General features: G+C 46.3%; 1 protein-coding gene across 3 annotated transcripts in view; it reads left to right on the plus strand.

Annotated features, from left to right (window-relative positions):
- The window catches only part of LOC144113673 (retinoblastoma-like protein 2), an 87,032-nt gene extending 74,922 nt beyond the window's left edge, over window positions 1–12,110 (plus strand). For all 3 annotated transcript variants that reach the window (XM_077646905.1, XM_077646902.1, XM_077646904.1), the window contains 4 exons: window positions 3,237–3,394; window positions 5,511–5,567; window positions 5,744–5,911; window positions 8,888–12,110. In XM_077646905.1, the coding sequence (XP_077503031.1) occupies window positions 3,237–3,394; window positions 5,511–5,567; window positions 5,744–5,911; window positions 8,888–9,070 (566 nt within the window). In that variant the 3' untranslated portion in view covers window positions 9,071–12,110. The remainder of the gene's footprint in view (window positions 1–3,236; window positions 3,395–5,510; window positions 5,568–5,743; window positions 5,912–8,887) is intronic.
- The last annotated feature ends 9,493 nt before the right edge of the window (window positions 12,111–21,603 follow it).

Below are 21,603 nucleotides of genomic sequence, written 5' to 3' on the forward strand. Positions count from 1 at the left end.
GACAGCAGCAATCGGCCACGCATTCGCCAACTGTCAGACCCTAGCTGTGCGTCACTGTTCATTTTCTTTTTTTAAGCAGCCTCACAGTTTCGGCACCAGTGGGCGTTCCCGTCGCTTACATCTGCATTATTCTCCCAGCACACCACAACTGTGCTCTTGTCACGGGCTCCTCGCTATTTGTATGATAGAGCCTCCTCACCAGGCTTCAGTTCACCGCGTTTTCGCACTTTAGGCGGTTATTCTTTTTTTTTTTTGTCACAGGGGGGGGGAGGGGGTGGATTTAATAGCTTGACCTTCAGATATTCAGGCATTTCTACTGATCCTTTGAAGTCCAAATTAGTGATGTTTCACTACCTATTATGTTATTTTTAGTTACGAGTTATGTGTGGATTTCATTTTGTTGCTCATTTTGCATGACCACGGTACAGGTTTCATGCTGTCATGCTGTCAGTCAAACAGTACACAATGCTGTGCACGTTGTATACATTTTTACAGTGCTGAGCCATTCTTTATTTCACTTGAAAAGATGGTGCACTGTATTAATAAAAATAAGCACCATTGCCTACTTGTCTTTTTCTGAAACATTTTTCCATGCCGAACAGATATTTGATATTCAGAGGCATTTTTTTTTTGTTATACAGTCAAGCCCACATATAACGGCCCCACTTAAGACGAACTTTCGCTTATAACGAACGAGACCTGCGCGACTGTCAAAATATACATTATTTCAATGGCACAAAATCACACGTATAACGAACTTCATTAAGCCCTGCTGATCGGTTACAGCGAACGGACGGCGTAAACCCGGTGCCGCGATGCGAGATAACCTGCCTCCGACCCCTTTGTGCGCCCGGCGTGCAGTATGTTTTCCCGAGCCTCACCGCAGGCGAACTGCCTGCCCCGTTTTGTGCCGTTCTCAAGTGAGCTACCCTTTCCCCGTCGACGCGCCTTACAAGATCGCCCTCCTGCCCCTCCTCTCAACTCCGCTCCCCTCTTCTCACTCTCACAAATCTGTGCGTGGCCTTCGCGATCAACTGCACCGCCGCCAGTGCTGATCGCGGAGGCCATGCTCCGTGAAGCAAGCCTTCCGTAGGAGCCATGAGGTGGCTGCACTGACGCTCACGTACGACCCTCACTAGTCTCTCCGCTGGCGCTGTGCGTCTGTATTTTTAGCTTGATTGCCGCTTTTGTCACTCTCGTTGCGGTGTGGACGTTTCATTGGCTTCGTTCAAATCTCGGGGTCCTGGTTGTAATTCGGCATGCCGGATGGGAACACCGTGCCCGTTTCCATTGATGTAAGCGCCCTGGGTGGAGTTGACGACCACTTGCATGCAGAACTGCTTCCGCAAGGCCAGCTTTGTCGACACAGTGTCTGATGACCAGCCTGATGCTCAGTCTGATGCTTCGGAAGATGACCAGCTCTGCGGCGATTTGTGGCAGCGCGTCGTCGACTCCGACATGGGGGGTCATGACATTGGTTGGAATGATTTTATTTCTGTTGATGACGATGCCGACACCGCGGAACCGTGCACGGACAAGGGCATCGCTTCTGAAGTGTGGGACGAGAGTGACGCGGAGGAATCAGATGAAGATGAAACTTAGGAGCCAGTATCCATGAGCGTGCCAGTAGCAATGGGCTACATAGAGAGCCTCAGACAACTTGTCTATGCCAAGGGCCTCAGTGAAGAGCACGCTTCTGCTTTAAATAAACTGGAACCTTCCTCATCGGATCTTTGCTGCAAAAACTGACATCCATCATGAACTTTTCTGCAAGGAAAAAATTTTGGTTTGACAAGCAGCTGTCTTTAAAGCTGTGGCCCATTTACTACGAACTTCGGGATATAATGAACGGATGCCGCGTGACGCTCATGTTCGTTATAAGTGGCCTCGACCATATTCGTTTTCATAACCTTTGATATTCGCACACTCCTAGATATTAGCCATTAATAAACCTCTTGTTACTTGCATGTTTGTAGATGCCCAGTAACTAAATACAGAGCTGGAGGTGTGAAAACCTCTTTTCTCTCACCTGGACTTGTTGCAAGTGAAGCAGGCCATGAACAGAAAAGAGGAGGAAACAAAAACTTGATGTGTCTATGCTGAGCACTTCGCTGCAAAAGCATTTTAATCGTGACCTGAGAGCTACCTGTAATTCTGCAGAGCTTGGCATGAACCTCTGAAGTCAGTTTTGGTTCGTTCTCACCATTCCGTATATGTGTGCAGTGCTATTCTACAGCGTGCTCCTAACTGCTCATGAGCCAGCATACAGAGTAGAGCGTGTGTAATAATAATGTGCCATCTGGGTGTGTAATACATGATTTCCATTGAAAGCTTTCTGGCCTGTGCTGCTTTTTTTTGTTCACATAATCTCTAAAATCGTGAACACGTAGTTTGGGTAGTATTGTACTTTTACCATTGTTGAGTTAAAGGCCAACTCTGGCTGGTTTGAACATTTTGAGTTGGTAATTGCATCACATTCCTTTGTGTCCCCTTCCTTTGGTACAAAAAAAAAACAATTTTTTAAATATTGACGAAGTATTTTAAAAAAGCAAAAACCAGGAGACTGAAACTTTCTTTCGACCAAATGATGATGTCTCAACAAACCGACTTATGACATTGCGGATGTAATGACAAAACATATTGTGTGCACTTTGATTGGCTAAACTGGTGGCTATGAGTGACAACTTGGGTCATTGTTTGTCTGAAATGACCGAAAGCAAGCTCCAAATTTTGTCCGTGAAACACAGCAAATACTGACGGTCGTGTGTCCACTAACTTCACACGCACGAGGTTGCCTGTAGAAAAATCCCCGACTGAAGCCATGAAATGGGAATTTTAAAATTTAATTTGCGCTGCAACAAAGTACCGTCCTGCTGCAAAATTTTGCACAAAGGACCAAAAAACTGCAGAGAATGTACCGTGCAAGTGCAGTAAAATTCAAGCAGGTAGAAAAAACATGAGTTGCCCTTTAATGTGTTACTCTCATGTCTGTTTGTGCACACATGTGCTTGGATAACAAAAAAGCACTTTACGTGAAATACCTTATGTGAATATCTTTATATAAAAACCTTTTTTACGATGCGCACCTAGTGATCACTCTTTTGTCGTTTTGAATGGGTCGCAAGTGCAATTAGAAATGGAAAAAATTAAAGCTTCCATTCTTCCTCTTTTGTCAAAGTGATGTCTTCACTGTTGCACTTTATAACCAGGCATTTTGCTTTCAATTTCAATTGCAGATAACAAAAGGACAGAGCATTTGAGCTCCACACGGTCATCGAGTACACTGCCCTTGACGCTTCCCAACAGTCAGCCTCCTACACCAACTCGGTTGGCTGGCACTGCTACACAATTTGAATTTGATGAACGAGGAGATATTATCAAGTTTTACAATGAAGTAAGCTTTGTGGCTGGTCCTTACAGCACTGGAGTTTGCTGTCTTTGTGTCTGTCCACTAACTGCAATAATGTAAAGAAATAACCACCTGTATTTCATGTCCGAGTGATGGAGGGTGTTTGAGTAAAAGCTATGCTATGCTGGCAACCTTCCTTCTTTAGCAGAGTGGCAGGTCAGTACTTGTTTGTGAATGACCTGCAGAGAAAGAAAGCGAAGTAGGAGCGGAGCTCAATAGATATAAAGTCCAAACAAATTAAGCTTTGCTATGGGCACAGCTGAAGTTCTCGGTTAAAATTGGAGAAAGGAACTTTATGCATTAGGTTAAATGACCGGCATAAACAGTGGACAGATGCCGAGGTGTCAAGTAAAAAATTGCACATAACGTTGAGAAACATCCAGTTGAAGCGGTTTTAAGAAGCTATGCTCTCCATAGATTTTTTATTTTTCTCTTACACCACAATTGAAGTGGTATCAAAGGTACACTGAAAAGTTTTTCAAATGCTGATTGACCTGGGCTTGCTTTTCTAAACGTGGTTTTGTGTTTGTTTGGACCTAAATATGTGTTCTGTAAACTGCCATTTTGTAATGTGAAAAGGTATCTGTGCTTGTTTTCTCGGTGCACCGAAGTGAAAGGTGTTGTAGTGAATCGGCAACATTAATGGGCAATGAGGATCTTAAAAACTTTATTTGTCAACATAACTTGCTGAAACTTGGCATGCAGGTGTATCGTAGAATGTTGATTTCAAATATCTCGCCTTGAAGGAATTATATGGCAAATAACATCCCAATTAGGCCATTTCTTACAGGCTTTTATGATGATTTTTCAGTTCAAAAATCGTTTTAGTATGTAGACATTTCCGAAGGTCCACCACACATCGTAAAGCTTTCCTTCGTCCTTTAAACGTAATGGATTAGCAGTTAGGTCTTTAAGTGTGGGCTAATTACTGCCACTGTGTTTTCTTTCTGACTTTGTTATTTATTTATGACCAACAGAATGGCTTGATAGGCATTTTGTTAGCTATAGAATGTGTGATGGGCATGATGGGCATTTGAAAATGTGTGCTTATTCTTATAAAAGCTTTTTTTAACTGAGAAATTATCATAAAGGCCTGCCAAAAATGACCTCATTAGGATGTGTTATTTTGCCATGTATTTCCTTCCAGGTGAGGTATTTGAAATCTAAATGTATATTCGAAAACAGCATTCTATTATATGCCTGCGTGCTAAGTTTCAGCAAAATATGTTAACAAATAAAAAATATTTTAAGGCCCTCATCCTTCCTTAAGAGCAAAGACCAATGCGATATTATTTCAGCAAGTGTGAGCACCTGTACTCTTCCCATGGCGCATCCACATTTTTCAGTGTATATCTTCAGGCCGTCCTGAACCTGAATCGGTGTCTTACAAGCCAGAATCAAAGCCTGTTAGTTGTTATGCATGTTTGAAACCACTGTAATTGTGGTATGTGTTTATGCTACCTGGTATTTTTTTTCAGCCTCATGGGCTTTATTTTTTTTTGCCAAGAAAAGTATCCATGCACTGTCTAGTCTAGCTTTGTTGTTAATCCTTGGAGCTTTCTAATTGATTGCATTGTAACTAAATTGGTGATTAAAAGTTGCCTAATTATACTTAAATTAGGCAATTTTTAATCACCAGTTTAGTTAGGCCGTGTACTGTTCGATGTCAGTGCATGCTAACCCCAGGTGGTCAAAATTTCCGGGCCCCTTCACTGCAGCGTCCCTTATAGCCTGAGTTGCTTTGGAACATTAAACCCCCATAAACTGTAATTATACTGAAAGTATAATGAAACAAGTGTTTTATTGACTATCATAAATATTATATATCAGCGTTATTTATGTCACTGTTTAATAAAAGTTGTTATATTTTATTCGTTGGGTAGGTTAGATGGGTGGGTAGACATTTCTTGAAATCGTGGTTTACAAGTTCAGGTATTGAGGGCTTTGGATGGGATGTGTTTTATCTGCCATTTGAACATTGGTCCACTATGTGTTGGAGGGAATTTGCTTCTGGAGGGCTCAAGTTTTATATTTTCATAGTCTGGTTATAAACTTTCTTGTGAATTTGAAATCATTGACCTTTGATGTGCTTCGTTTGCAGATCTATCGAAAAAGGATGACTTCATTTGCCATTAAATTCTCTCCGGACTCAAGCAAGGTATTTCAGCTTTCTTGCACCATGCATAATGTGTTACTAGGTGACCTTTGCAGCATAGTGAGTCGTGTGAATAGGGACGTTGGAATTGAGAGCATAGGCATTGTTTCAGTTGTTTTTAGCATTCACTCAATATGAATGCTTGTAATCTGAATGTGGATCTATATGTCTTATTGCAGAATGAAAATGTTGGCTTGACACCGTTGCCACGAGCTAAATGTATGGTCAACTCACCAAGGCGCCAGGTTTCACACAACAGGAAAGTCTTCGTGTCACCACTCAAAGCCGGTTGCTACCCTGTGTCACCAAAGCACCATACTTATCACTTCAGCCAAAGCCCAGCCAAGGTGAGACTCTTCTGGGGTAGTCATTGCAGTGCAGTAAAACCTCTTAATTTGACACTGTTTATTTTGAAACCCGAATGGTTTGGTCTGCCAGTGGAGTCCCAGCCAACACCTATGCAAGTACAGTGGAACCCCGTTCATATGTTTTTCACCGGACCGCGAAAAAAAAACGTTACAGCCGGGAAAACGCAACAGTGAGGAAAGGTCCGAAAATTAATGAAAACAGTGCAGCTTTGCCTTGAAACATTTTATTTCGACATCAAGTGAGCTTAGGTCTTAAAAAAATTGAGAATGGTCGATTGCCGTTTTTTCCGCTCGCTGGAAAACACCACGCGTTTCTCGATGGCCTGGAAAGCCGCATTGCTCACAGCGTCGCTTTGAGGTGCGACGTACCTGTGGAGGAGGTCCAGAGCCGCGACGGCTTCTCCAAAGCTCGGGTCCGCCAACTCCCCGGAATCATGCGGCTCGTGCTCCTCGTCGTCATCACAGTCTGAGGCTTCACTCGCGACCAAGTCTGCAACGATCTCGGCGATACTCTGACACTCGGATGTCACGACAGCAGCATCCACGGCGACGTAGTCGTCATACGTGACTCCCGTGGCACCCAGCGCATTCAAAGCTTCACTCAGCTTTTGATCATGAGAGGCTGCTTCCGTCTCTTCAGCTTCCGTGGCAGTTTCCTCTCCGCCGTCCATGCGAAAGCCACACCGTGCGAAGCAATGCTGTGCAGTTGACGCGCTCACTGCAGTCCACGCTGAAGCGACGTAGGGCATAGCATCCAGTATTGAAACGATCGTAGACTGCTGTCCGCGATCAATACGCGCCAGACAGCGCTTTACGATGGACTTCCTGTACGAGTGCTTTAAGTTCTTTATGACGCCGGCATCCAACGGCTGCAAGTGGCTTGTAGTGTTTGCAGGAAAAAAACAAGCTTAACGTTCCGAAGGAACGACGGGTCTCTCGGGTGGGCAGCACAATTTTCCAGAAAAAGGACAACACTCCTGCACTGGGAGCCCATCTTGTTGTCGAAGTAACGAAGAAATTCTTCAAACAAAGAACCCGTCATCCATGCACGACTGTTGCTTCTATAGTGACATGGCAGCAGGCGAATGTTCTTTAAGCACCGTGGGTTTCGGTATTTTCCGATTACCCATGGCTTCAGCTTGTACGAGCCATCCATGTTGCAGCAAAGGAGCACCGTCAATCGTTCTTTGCTGCATTTGCCTCCGTGGCATGCTTCGCCCTTCAGGCTTAACGACTTGGATGGCTGCACCCGAAAGAAAAGACCCGTTTCATCGGCATTGTAAATGTCACGAGGCTCATACCCCTCAATTATGGCAGATAGTGTGGCCTTCCAATCGTCGACTGTTTCAAAGTTTACACTTGCTGCTTCCCCGGATACCGTCTTATACTCGACGCCGTGCCTCTTCCGGAAACGGTCGATCCAGCCATTTGACGCCGCAAAGTCACTGATGCCCAGTCGGTCGGCTATTTCCATCGCCTTCTCGCGCAAAATGCTGCCGTCGAAGTTAACACCGGCAGCGCGAGCTTGTTTAAACCAAGTAAGAAGCAACTCGTCGAGGTTTCCATACTTGGCGCCACGAGCCTGCTTAGCTTTCGGGCCGAAGAGTGCGTCATTCCCTTGTATCTCTGCACGCTTCGAGACGATGCTGTTAAGCGTCGAGGGTGGCAGACCAAGATCCTTGGCGATGTCGACTCTTTTCCGCCCTGGCTGCCTGTCGACTGCGTTGAGAACATCCAGCTTTTCCTCGAGGGAAAGCGCCTTGCGCTTGCGCGACGCCATCAAAGGACGACAAATCGCTCGCGGTGTTAGCGAGGCCCGACGAGGCGTAGGCAGCCTAGGTGTTGGCGGGAGGACACGGACGACTCGGATGGGTTGAACCGCACAAACAAGAAAGACTGGATTAACGAGGCCTGACAAGGCGTAGGCAGCTTAGCTGTTGACGGAAGGACACGGACGACTCGGATGGGTTGAACCGCACAAACAAGAAAGACTGGATTGCTGCGGGCCCGCGGGTTTTACTCGCTTCGGCTGACGAGGCAGTGGCCATCTAGTGGCAATCTCTCCAACTCGCGTGCGGCTTTTTATGGCCTCCGAGATTACCCATACGCGTGCAAGGGGGTGATCTCGGAGGCCATGGTCTTGTAGCCAATTCTGTAGCCAAGCCTGGCCAAGACTCGTCAAAATGGCGGTTGGCGCGCATTGCCCGGCCGGGTTCGGGGTGCCAGGTTGCGGCGTATCATGCGGGAACGTTTTCACAGCTACAACGTAACAGCGGGGTACCCAATACATTGGATCCTATGGGAGCTATGCTGATGCCGGGACCGGACGAAAACGACGGAACAGCCGGGAAAACGCAGCAGTGAGGAACGTAACAGCGGGGTTCTACTGTATATGGCATTGGGCATTTGTTTATTTGGATGTACCGTATATGCTTGAAAATGTTTCGCTGGAGCTTCTATGAACCTTGTTTTTGATTTTCTCAGCAATACAGGCACTTTGGCATGTAGGGGTGCTTGCTGGCAGCATTCTTAAAGAATAGTCTATTAGTATTAGTATAGCATTGCTTCTTGCTTCCTTCAATCTCTTTAGTGTCCCTTTTAATGAATCAAGAACATTTTAGGCTGACGGAAAGCATGCAGCTTAATAAAACTACAAAATGACATGGATGCATGCGTGCAAAATTCTGCTTTGTAGAAGGTGGTCAACATTACCTCGCTCGCTTGCAATTGAACAGGAGCTGAACTTTCAGCAGCAAAATGCATTAGTTAATCACTTTGTGCTTCATCAATGTGCAACCGCCTTTTAATTAGTTACCTCTTAAGGATGTACATTACTATGAATATGTACAGTCATAGGTGTACACACATTTGTGGAATTTTCATTGTTCACAGTAATAATGTGTTGATGTGTTTTGGGTTTTCATTTGCCTTGTCACTGTGGTACAAAAACTGCAGGATCTGCGTGTGATCAACCGTTTGGTATCAAGCAGCGACAGCGTGAGCAAGCGCATCTTGCATGAGGATGACAACTCGGAGGATGAATCCCCTGCTACAAAGAGGTGTTTCTTCAAGAAAATTCAGACTGTAATGAAGGAACGCCAGGATGTTTGTGGTGGAGGCAGCAGTTCGGACAACTGAAGGGGGGAATGGGGAGGTGACACTTTTCATAGTTATATTTAAGATACTTTCATTGTCCAGTTTCTGGTGGGTTGACATCTCTCATCTGTGTTTTCATGCACTGTTTGTTTTATTTACATTTGGAGTAATTCTGTTACACATGGCTGTACCGGCTGTGTGCTGCAAGCCCCGCAAAACTGCATCAATTTTTTTTTCATTGCATCTTCTTCCTGGAGAAAGCTGAGCCAGTTGTGCGTTTTTTTGGGGAAATTTCAGATAGAAGAAAACCCTTTTGCCTGGAATACTACGGTATGTCAGTGTGGAGGGAGCGCGTCATCATTTACATTGCGTACGCACAGAAACAGCTCATTACACTAGTGTGCAAAAGTTATCATTTGTTGGTTTTGTTTTATTGTATGACCATAATTCTTCTTTTTTTTTTTCCTGTTACTGTTGTAGCCCTTATGGTGGTCATTATTCTCCAAGAGGTTAAACCACAGAGTGGCATAAAAAAAAAAAAGCTGTAATATTTTATGCTCATTTAGAGTTTAAAGCTTTAGTGTTTTATTCTAGCATGACAGAAAGCTTGCTTAAAAATTCATTATGTGCTGTTTGCCTTTTTTTCTTTTTTTGTGCAGCTCATAACAATGGCTGCATTTGCATTTGTTTCTTGTTTGTTATCCTTCTAACGGGATCCTTTTTTAAGTGTAGTATGACAAATGAAAAGAGGATATCACACAAATGCTGCTTTCTGTTAAATGTTAGTTCATCATTGTGTACATACTGGTACACACATCATGTATGTACTGTCAAGGACGAAGATGCCCAGGGTGCATGAGTACCACCCAAAATGCATCACTGTGTCACCTAGCAGCTGGGCATTGTGCTGTTAAGACTGCACATGGCGTGCCCAGTTGTGCCAGGGGGACAGTTGTGGGAGAATGTTCATGCAGTGGCGGTCCATTTTTTATTTGATGCAGGATGTCATGCTGCAGCAGCCTGGAAAGCAGTGCACTGCTAGCAAAATGAAAAGAAAAATTTCTTATTTGAACAAGACTTAGCAAACACCTTGTCAGTAGCAGCACACACTGTGAGGATGCCACCTCCTCAATTCAGTGTTTAATTTTAAGTAGCACTTGTGTGTCATCCTAACTAACCAGGCACCACGTCCTTTGTTAGTTGTATATGATATGGACAAAAAAAAAAGTTTGGGATATTTCACCAGATATTAATTGCAGCTCTTGACATATATATCTCTAATATGCATTGATCTTTGAGTTCAGGGTGACTGTAACAGTTAGTTTGAAAGAACTTCTTGTAGGGCTAGTTGGTGCATTGCTTTGAAGAACCACGTTGCGCATTCGAAAGAGACAAACACAGGAAAAGGCCAAGAAGATGGTAAGAGCTCTTTCCGTCTTCTTGGCCTTTTCCTGTGTTTGTCTCTTTTGAATGAGCAACGTGGTTCTTCAAAGACTGTAACCGTCATTTTCGGTTTTGCTTGGTAGCATATAAATAGTTCTGTGCTGTTTTTTTTTCCCCTTTTATATGTATGTAAAATGTTTGGTTTCATGAAACAGGAGTTCAGTGCAGATATGTTTTGAAGAGTGTTAATGCCTGTATGGTTGATCAGGCTGTGTTAATGTTTCACATGGACACAGCTTTTCACTTGTTTTTACGAAGCAAAGCCTCTTATTTTTTGTGCGATCATACACAGTTGTGTAAAAAGTAGCCTGTGCTTTACCCATCGCATGTATGGGTGTATGCGTGCATGTATGTGTGTGTATGTGCTTCCGGCTTCCGTGTGCCCTCTTGCTGTACTGTGCTGGAGTGCTCTGCATCACCGTCTAGCAGGTTTGCTGTAGCAAAGAGAGTGTAGTTTTTAATGTGAGGTACTATTTGAAGTTTTTCTGAAAGGAGGTATTACTCTAGGCAATCAGAAAAGCAGCAAGTTGTTACAAGTTCATCTTCAACCCTTAATGGTTGTATTTGTGTTGCTTTTCGTTTTTTTTTTGCAAGTTACCTATAGAAAACTCTTCATTATATTTTTTGAAAAGTTGCATCATTTGCATCTTATGTCCTGGTGATGTCCTGTTTTTGTTAGGTGTGTTTAGTTTTTTTTCCTTGACTGTGGCATAGTTTGTTTTTTCTTACTTGTATTGCATGACCATCAGTCATAGTAGCAACTGAAACGATGACTGAAGCAGTTTGTTACTTTAAGGGGCTCAGTTTAATTTTTTTCTGGTGTTGCCTTTACCTCTGCTGTGTCTCTATGCATGCAGTGAGGGAAATGACTAGATGCTCTGTCGTTTGAAGGACAGCTGAAGTTCCGAGGCTTATTTTTTGTAGTGTATAGCTGTTTTTGAAGTCCTCTCTTTTGTTGGTGTCACCTGTCTTATTGTAAGTGTGCTGCCTGTCCATTCATGGAGGCGCTGTAACTTCAACTGTTCATAGTTCTGTGTTGTGAGGTTTAATAAAAGAAGCTCCTGTTGACTTAAGAGCAAATAAAGCTGTTGTGACCTGCCGCTGCTACTACTGCTGTGCCATCTGAAGTGCCTGCAATGCTTTTGAGGTGATCCTTGGGTGGACCTTCTTGGGAAATCTGGAAAATATGCCTTGACTGACGGATGTAGTTGTCGCTAGAGATGAGGCATTCCTGCTAGCTGGTCACATTCCCACTAAACTCTTGCATTCCTCTGCAGCTGTGTCCTTTCATCCAAATTGCTGCTGTTCATTTTTCATTGGGATAGTTGTACTAGTTATGTAAGTTATTATGCATGTGTGTATATATATATGCATACATACATAAATACATACATATACAGACATACATACACTATATAGTATTAATATAACCTATTTTGTTTTTGTGACTGGCTACTTTAGCCTTAATGCGTGTCACAAAATTCGGCGTGCGAAGTGGTGACAATATGCCAGGCATGTGTCCTATCCAGTTGTGCCGATTGTGTCATTAGATTAGACTGCCAGATATTTTTATTGGCATTATTTGCTTGAAAAGCAGTTGAAAGTGGTGAAAATAAAGGGCAACGTTTTAACTGTGCAATCTCTGGCCAGTCTGATTTTTCTGCAGCTTTTCTTCAGAGTTCTAGTACATGTACACCAAACCCACTGATGGGGTTTGGTGTACAGTTGCATGGTGCATGCCTACTCAGCTGGGGCGAGGACAGTGTGTTGAGCCTGATTCCATCATGCAGCATGCATTAGAATACTACGCTCATGGCGCAGTAATAATTTGTTTTGTAATGGCCGAAATCAAGCTTCAGCACACAGTGAAAAAGGACTGCATATCTTACTGGGACGTTGCATTCCAACAGTGTGTCTATTTTATGCATGTATTTTCTAGATCATGCACAGACTGGCCAGCGATGCCAATGTCACCTGTGTGTGCGTCCCTCTGGTAAGTAGGGTATTGCGTCAGTAGATTTGTGTACCACTTAAGCTTGTGCAGTGGAGGGCTGAGATGTTCTTGGAGTATCGGTTTGCTTATGTAATTGATCACTTTGTACTTTCTGGCACCCCACACATATTAAAGGTGATCATGTTGATTTCGCATTGGTGATTGTGAACTTTTTTCGGCAGTTAATTCAGCTGGAGCTCTATGTGCGTGCCAAAAGGGTTAGGAAAAACATTGATCCACCTGCATCGCATCTGGCTGCAGGCGCATAAACGCACAAAGCCCAGTGCTGCTTGGTCTTGCTACAAACGTCTTATGTGTGTCACTGAAGCACCAGGGGTTGATTTGGTGAGCCTGCCTCCTACGCTTGGAGGGCTTCCTGTGGCTCTGCTATATAAGCAAAGCAGAGTGCGTGAGCCATGAGTTTCCAAACCTGTTATGTCTGCTCGCATATGTGAAGATTTCACTTGTGGAAGTCATAGCCTCATGTTCTTGGCTTCTACTGAATAGTGGAGTAAATACGTCCTCCAAGGTATATTTGAAAGCCTTAGAAGTTGCGGCTGAACAGCGGCAGCATAGAGCAATGGCGTTGGGCCAGTGCTGCACACCTTCTCTGGAAAATGTTGAGCCATAGAACCGGGGTTGTCAAAAGAAAGTGAAATTGGATTTATTGACCAAGTCGGTAGATGGCGCTTCTTAACCCAAACGGGTTCCTTGTTTAACATACCCAAGAAACTTGACACACTACCCCTCTGGCGGCACTAGAAGTGACTGCAAAACCACAAGAGTAAGGAGAAGGGGGCTCATGACTACACTAGCTGCAGTGCCTAGAATATACTGGGTAGTGTGCCGACCCGACACCCTCTGGCGGACCATGGAGGAAGAATATAGAGGCCCAAACCAACGTTTTTAGATAAGGTCAGTTTTGCTTATGGGAGCGGTGGGCCTATGCGATCATTGTCTTGGCGGTGGTGCTACGGTCGCTTTACGATATATACGCTCACGTGCGTCGTCTACTACCCAAGCAGCGAGTACAGTGTTCTAGAAGGCTTTGTAGTGGCAAGAGGGAAGCAGGTTTCGATGGGAGGCGCTGCCGTCGAATACTAGAGGGGAAAAGCTGGCTGTCTGCGTTGCTGTGTCGCTGCATTCAGTGAGTTTGGGCATTGTCGTTGGAAAAGGGTGGCGGATTAAGCTCGTTGGGATAATAAGCGCGGGTAAGCGCGCTCCTCGGAGACATAAAAATATACAAAAAGTCTACAAAACGTGGGCACGACTCCACGCCTAACTGCCGGCCACGAACACGTTGCCTGAGCGGGGCACCCTGAGGATGCATTGCCAGCCACAGGCACATAGAGCAAGGAGCCATCTGGGGCACGGAAAGTGCACTACAGAGTGTTAGAGGTGGGGCTTCTATCCCATAGCAGGCCACCGGTGTTGGGGGATTGCGTTTCGATCCCACCGCTGCCACCAGTTGTTAGGGGTGGGGCTTCTATCCCATAGCAGGCCACCAGTTGTTAGAGGTGGGGCTTCTATCCCATAGCGGGCCACCCGTGGTGGGGGATTGCGCTTCAATCCCACCGCTGCCACCAGTTGTTAGAGGTGGGGCTTCTATCCCATAGCAGGCCACCGGTGTTGGGGAATTGCGCTTCGATCCCACCGCTGCCACTAGTTGTTAGAGGTGGGGCTTCTATCCCATAGCAGGCCACCAGTGTTGGAGAATTGCACTTCGATCCCACGGCTGCCACCAGTTGTTAGAGGTGGGGCTTCTTTCCCATAGCAGGGCATCCGTGGTGGGGGATTGCGCTTCGATCCCACCGCTGCCACCAGTTGTTAGAGGTGAGCTATCCCATAGCACGCCACCGGTGTTGGGGGATTGCGCTTCGATCCCATGGCTGCCAACAGTTGTTAGAGGTGGGGCTTCTATCCCATAGCAGGCCACAGGTGTTGGGGAATTGCGCTTCGATCCCACGGCTGCCACCAATTGTTAGAGGTGGGGCTTCTATCCCATAGCAGGCCACCCATGGTGGGGGATTGCGCTTCGATCCCACCACTGCCTCCAGTTGTTAGAGGTGGGGCTTCTATCCCATAGCGGCCACGGTGTCGGGCGATTGCGCTTCGATCCCACCGCTGCCACCAGTTGTTAGAGGTGGGACTTCTATCCCACAGCAGGCCACCCGTGGTGGGGGATTGCGCTTCGATCCCACCGCTGCCACCAGTTGTTAGAGGTGGGGCTTCTATCTCATAGCAGGCCACCGGCGTTGGGGAATTGCGCTTCGATCCCACCGCTGCCACCAGCTGTTAGAGGTGGGGCTTCTATCCCATAGCAGGCCACCGGCGTTGGGGAATTGCGCTTCGATCCCACCGCTGCCACTAGTTGTTAGATGCGGGCCACTGGTTCGCCTGGGCCGTCTCTCGCCAAGGTCGATGTCCACGGGTTCCGGATCGGGAGACTGCTGTTGTGGGGTGACGAAGAGACGAGATGGTCTTCGAGGTGAAGAGACTGAAAAGGGTTTATTTACATGTTTACATAGTTCAATAGTGAATCGGGAGTTGGCTGATCACATGCCAGATTGCTGCTTAAATAGGGTCCCCAGGTTCCTAGTTGTGGAATTTATTTAATTAAAAATGCGTCTAATCAACGTGATGTCGATCACGTGTCCAGTCTTTAGGATCCGCCTTCCCGGACGTCCCCAACCACACACGCTCGCCACTTCTGGCAAGTTATGGTCCGTGATGTCCAGGCAGCAGTGATTAATAGCCCGAAGGGGCCCCCAAGCGGCGTCGAAGGTCGGTCACCTGCACTTCACAGCGCTCCGTGGGAACGAAAGGCTGCCGCTGCACTTTGCAGATGGTTCCATGTAAGGGAAGGCACTTGAGGTCGCTTACGAAGCACGAGCATTCCGGCGTCGTTGGCTTAGTCAAACACGGCCGCATTTGCCACGGCTCATTTGCAGCCGCTTGCCCCTTGCCGCCTCCACGCCGTCCCTTCCGGGAGAACGAAGTCGTTATGTCCTGGGTGGGTCCGGCGTCTTGAACGAACGGCAACCATGGACCTGAAAAACTCTCCCAGGCAGCGGATGACCATTTCACCCCCGTAAACAGCAGGTGGGGGGGGGGGGGGGGGGAGGGGGGGGGGTTAAGGTCCCTTGTAGACGCCGCCACCTGCATTCGTGGCGCCGCCACCACATCGACGGCCCTTTGAAGCCTCCGTCGATTGATGATTCCCAGTCGCTCGAACATTCGTGGCATGTTGGCGTTCTCTGAACGTAACAGCTCCTCTGCGGCCAGGAGAATCTCGATCGGCCAGTGGTCACAATCACTAGCCGAGGAGAGATGGACTTGAGTTGTAGCGTAAGAGGCCCTTCTTGATCTTCTCTGCGAGCACAGAGCAGAGTCCTAAACGTCGTACAACAGAGGCATTAGTCGAAACCAACCACTCAACATAGCGCCAATCCCCAGGCAATGCGCGAAATTCACCCAAGAGCCGCCAGGCTGTTATGCAATACGACTGGATTGTAGACATAAATGTAAGAACAGATTTTTTAGCTGACAGCAATAGTCTCGGCTACTAAGACCAGCTTCCATGTCTGCCAAATTCGCTGCCAAAGCCCGATTCGCCGTACACGACTTGAAGAGGGCTGGCAAATTTGGAAGCGAAACAAGAATAATGTTAATGACTATACACTACGCAAAAAAAAAAAAAACCTGGCACCTCAGTTTTGCCCGAAAGTATAGGTCAAGCGAGCGTCCGCGTCTCATCTGAGGTCGCCAAAGACAGACTGCCAAGTTGTACAGTAAGCGGTGGTGCGTCAAAGCCTACAAATTTTTGATTAGAAACTCTATTCCTTATCAACCAAAGCTCCGATCCCCTTATACCATCAGAATACCGATAGCCTGCTTAAAATTTGGCCCACTGTCAAATTAATCCACTGGCTCTTTTCAAAGGAGCTTGACGCTGAAGTCTAATAATCAATTGTTGGAGTTGAACTCACAAAGATGCGACTGCGCATCGCAATCCTTACTCATTCCCATACTGGCGAGAGACTTCTCTTAAACTCAATGAGCCAATTATGCACCTCGTCACCATCACCTTTACAGAAAGCTGCTACAGCTGTTCTCCGCAGAATTCTGCAGCCTCACTTCGTTTGCTTAATCTTTGAATACCGAAATCGGCTAGGTAACCCAGCGCCGCTAAACACAAGTACTCAGATGGGCTCAAATATCCGTGCTTTCTTTGCCTTCGCCTGACATTAGCAACACTGCCGTTATGTAGCGAACAGCACTTGGTATCTCGACCAACTCCTACATTTCTGAATCTACTAAAGATACAAAAGCAAACCTGTGGCAAATTTTCAAACACAAAAAAACTTGCTAGCTCTCAGCAGTTCCACCTAAGTGAATAGCACATGGTGCGGAAAGCGAAGTCCTTCAAGTGCCAGCGCTGAACACGCCTGCATGGGTGGTCTCTGTTGCTCGACCCCTGTGCTCACATGTGCCGGGTGTCCCGCAATCTAGCGCGTTCTGATCTTTCGGGTAGATTTCCTTTCTTCCTTACCGCCTTTCTGTCAGGTCGAAGTGGTCTGGGTCTTCCCGCAGGCCAATGCCCTTTGCAGAAACTCGCTCCTGTCCTGCTTGCAAGATGCGGTTTTCTCTTTCTGTTACTGCGGTCAACTTTAGAACCACTTGCGCGTCCCGCCTGACCAGTAACTTTAGCTGCAAGATTACAAGGTCCAGTACGGGAAGGTTTTTATTTCCCTTCTGCCGCATTTCCATGTGCGCTAACATTGGCACCTGTCTGCGCAGGTAATTTTAGTTTTTGACATTTCAACCGCTTTTTCTTGGTCCTTGCCCTATTCCTTTTTTACGCCTTGACACTTGTGTTTGCGTCTCCTGACCACAACTAGCTTCATCTAGTTTTTCAGGGGCACCTCGGAGACTATCTTCCAATTGCAAACTAGCCGCTTTGCCTTCGCGGCTCAGTGTTAGCTCCACACTGCTGACAGACGTACGAATTCCCCTGCCCCCGAGCTGGGCAGTTCGCTTTCCTGAAGGCAGTCCTCCACCGCCCACTTATCGGCCTGGGCGCTTGTCCCTAAAACGCCCTGCTCGTCTGCAATTGAGCTTTCGTCCTTTGTCTCAGCGTGGCTTTCAATACTGCGTTTCAACACACTTACAGCTCCGCAGTCTTCATGCAGGTTGTGCGCCGTTCCACAATCCGTTCTTACGGCGTCACATCTCTCCAACTGAAACGATTCGGCCTGACTCTCTCTGGAGTCGCGCCTCTCGAGCTCTCGTATTCCAGTTCATTTTGTTCATACGCGAGCTGCAACCATCTGAGCTCCCGCTCCTCTTGCTCTGCCGCTCGCCATCGTTCCTTTTTTTTTTTCGCTCATCTTCCTTTTTCTTTCGCTCTGCTTCGAGGAGTTCCCACGTATCGCTAATTATTCCTTCCTCGGCGGTTTCCAAGAGCAATTTGCAAATGTCCGACTTTTTGATCGTAACCCCTACATCTACACCCAACTCTTCGCACAATGACAGCAAATCTGTCCTTAGCAGCTTCATTAGATCCATGTGTGCTGCTCTGAGCCTTGACTTTGCTGAACAACTGTTGACGTGAGCTACACGTACACACTCGTCTCACTGATCAATTTCCCTCGATTCCCAGCAGTTCAATGTATTAACCCAAACACCTGAAGCCTGGCGAATCTCAAGTAAAGTTCTAAAGTTCAAGCATTCAGCCACAGAAGCAACACCACGCCGCATGGTCGATCCAACCGCTGCCAACCAGTTCCCAGGTAGCACATGACAGCGGGCCAATATTAGAAAGCCATTGCCAAAGCGTGGCCCTAAATAGGCCCAGAGTTGCCAATGAGCATCTGATATTGGTTGCGCCGTCATCAAATCATGGCTACCATAGGCCATGTTAGCCAGAGTTCTCCGAGTCTTTGCCAGAATTAGCTGAACCATTTTCGAAACCTGGCTATTGTGGGCCATGTTAGCCAGAGTTCTCCCAGTCTTTGCCATAATTGGCTAAGCCATTTTTGAAACCTGGCTATATTGGCCTTGGCTTGCCACCCCTTATCCAATGTTAAAAGTATATGGCGGATGTTGGTGAACATTGTACCATTTATTATACTGGGTAGAAGATTGATTTTTTGTTGAGTACCATCTCGGCAGTCTATAAATTTCGAACGCGCTAAAACTCGTTTGAGCTCCTGGGCTGGGTTTGTGCGAGTTCAAAAATTTGAAGTTTATTCATCTTTTTCTTACCGAATACTTTCGCAGTATATGCGTCAAGTTGGATAAACAACGAATATTTTCCGACTGCGCAGTCGGAGAAAGAGGATAGTTATGGAAGAAAAAAGAATGAAACCGAAGCTGTCAGCAGATCGCGCCGGCCAGAGGGAGCTCTAGTACAGGAGAAACTAAAGGAGGAGTATATGCATGTCGACGCCGTCGAGGCGCGGCGCGGCCACGTCTGCCGCGGGCTCCGTTGCTGACCAGTTGAGTTCTAATTGGTGCTTCGCAACAATTTTCAAACGCATTCGGAAGCATTCCAAACGCATTCGCTCGCTGTATAGCATTGATGTTGCTGCAATCGACTTTTGTTCTGTCCGTTCGCTGCAACTAACCACTAAAATGTCTTTTAGAATGTCTCATAAATTTAGTAATTAACGAATGCGCGTTGGCATAACCCAGTTTTAATGATTCGTTTAACTATATATGGCTTAGCGAAGCCGCTAATAAGAAAATATACTTTTTTTAGAAGTGAACAGACAGAGCTCACGCTGTGGCCTTTGTCCGATTTCTGGGCATAATAACCCGCCTATTTTAAGGAATTTATGTATTTGAAAGCGTTTTTGCACGCTCTGCTTGCGCGAGTATCTGAAGACCAGCAAAAGAGGGCTTCCTTCTAAAAAAAATCGAATGACTTTCATTTCATAATTTTTTTTTATTAAAAAAGTGATTTTTTTGCTTCACACTAGAGAATTCACTGCCACACTGAGCAGCGGGTGTCTGCTTAATGGAGATCCTAAACCAAACGTAATAGCATAGTGCAAGTGCATTCCCTAAGCCGACTTTGCGCGCAATTATGGTAACGTTCAGAAACGAAGCAGTGGCCTCGAGCAATTATAAGTTGCGCACGCGCGAAATATTAGGCCGCCGCTTCATAAACGCACGCGATCACGTGGTAAGAGATTCCTACACTTCCGTACGTCGTTCCCTGTGATCGCGCCTTGCCCTGTGTTTTTTGATTTGCTTTTTCCTTCGTTTTCTGCAGACCGTAATGTTTCAAAAATGTTGTTTTTTGTGCATTTTATTGTTCTGTTGCGTAATTTGCATTGAGGGCTATAGCTCTTGGTGACGTATTTACTTATTTGCTCGAAAATTGATTTTTTTGCCTTCGAACATTACCTTTATTGATGAAAAGCATCGGAAATAGTTTCGAGCCACAATTCAACACGGTTCTGTTTGTTTTAGCTGTTTGCGTGAAATTTCCACACCAACAAAAAGTTGGAGGATTCTTCGACGACCAGCGAATAAATCTACTGACAAATGGTGTTAGACGCATGTTAACCTAGCTTGTTTGCCACATGTCCCGTATGCGAATTTGCTTGCATAATATTTTATTTGTTGTTTTATGATGCTTCTGCCGGGGCTTTGCAAGAATACTTTGACGCTTCCGTGTTTTCCACACCCTTGCCTTCAAAACTGCTTATGACTAATTCTCCGAGAATTCCAAACCTCTTTCACATGTTCCGGCCCCATCCCCTCTCTCCTTTAAAGTCTCGTATCTCCCCAACTCATCTCCCGGACGGACATGCCCTTTTCAAGGCAGCGTGCTAACCCCTACTCCGCGAAGCGCTTTTGAATCGAAAAGCTTCAGTACGCTAGTCAGCACCGCGCTTCGCGCGAACCGGCGTATGTCAGAGCACGAGTGACGTTACGCACGGCGCAGGTGGCCGCCGCCGACTCCGTCGCCTGACCTTTCGCCGCTGCCGCGTTTCTCTCTCTCTCTCACTCCCTAGTTACTACTGCGCATGCGCCCCTGGTAGCACCGAGCCACAGGTGTACCGCGCTGCAGCGCCGCGCCTTGCCTCAAAATCCTACTTTCAATGATCAGTTTTCTCTTCTTTCCCTACCTCCTTTATCCCTTCCTTTAAGGCGCGGTTCGGGCGTCCACCGAGGTATGTGAGACGGTTACTTTGCCATTTCATTTCCCCCAAAACCAAACAAGTGAGCCGACGGCTTTCATAGAGTTTATTGGCGTTGACAACTTTGCAAAGGCCGTTCATTTTCACGAAAGGAAAGGCGCACAATCGGCTCCGCGGGTAAGTGGAGACCTCAATCTCGCTTTCATGTACGTGGCGTTCGTGTCCAACTGCAAAAGCCTGCTTTGATTGCGTTCCGCACACTCTATAAGCAGCGCGCCCTCCCTGCCACGCTGGGAGGTGGCATGCAGTTAAAGGTTGATCGGGAGAGATTGATCACCAACTGAACGCTGCAGTGCCGCATGTCAGCCACAACGCTGTCAGCGCTAATGATTCCAGGCCACATCTCTCACCACCGCCACATGTATCCAGGGAGCCAGTTATGCGCCCTTCCTTTGCTCAAATCCACCGCTATCTAGAGCATTATCAACGCCAACGCCAATAAACACAGTGAGCACCGACATCTTTCGCTGTGTATATCCTGGATTAGCTGAGCTAATCCACATAGCTTTTTTTCTTTTTTTGGGTGTAATAAAGTTCTTCTTACCGCGGAATGGAGTGCGCACTGAGTTCGCGTTGGATTCTTCCACGCGTCTAACAGCTGAAACCAGTCATGTACAACATATCGAGGACGCAGCAAAGTATGGTTCAGACTGCAATTGGAGCCGGTGGACTCAACGCACTCTACAATATCTATTCGTATTTAGCGCTGGAATTAGTGATGGCTTGCCTGTCATAATTAAATTATGCATTTATTGCAGCTTTGTAGAGGCCGTTGTTGCTTTCCTTACTGGCAGTGCACTTAAAGCATTGCATGAAATTTTTATTAGAAGAATTCAGTTAAGCCGCAAACCAGCATTTCGGCTGTTATGCGATTAGTGGGTGGCAGCCACGTAAATTGACCGTATTGCGAGTGCCTGGAGATTGAA

This window comes from Amblyomma americanum, chromosome 1 (assembly GCF_052857255.1).
Source record: "Amblyomma americanum isolate KBUSLIRL-KWMA chromosome 1, ASM5285725v1, whole genome shotgun sequence".
Lineage (NCBI taxonomy): Eukaryota > Metazoa > Arthropoda > Arachnida > Ixodida > Ixodidae > Amblyomma > Amblyomma americanum.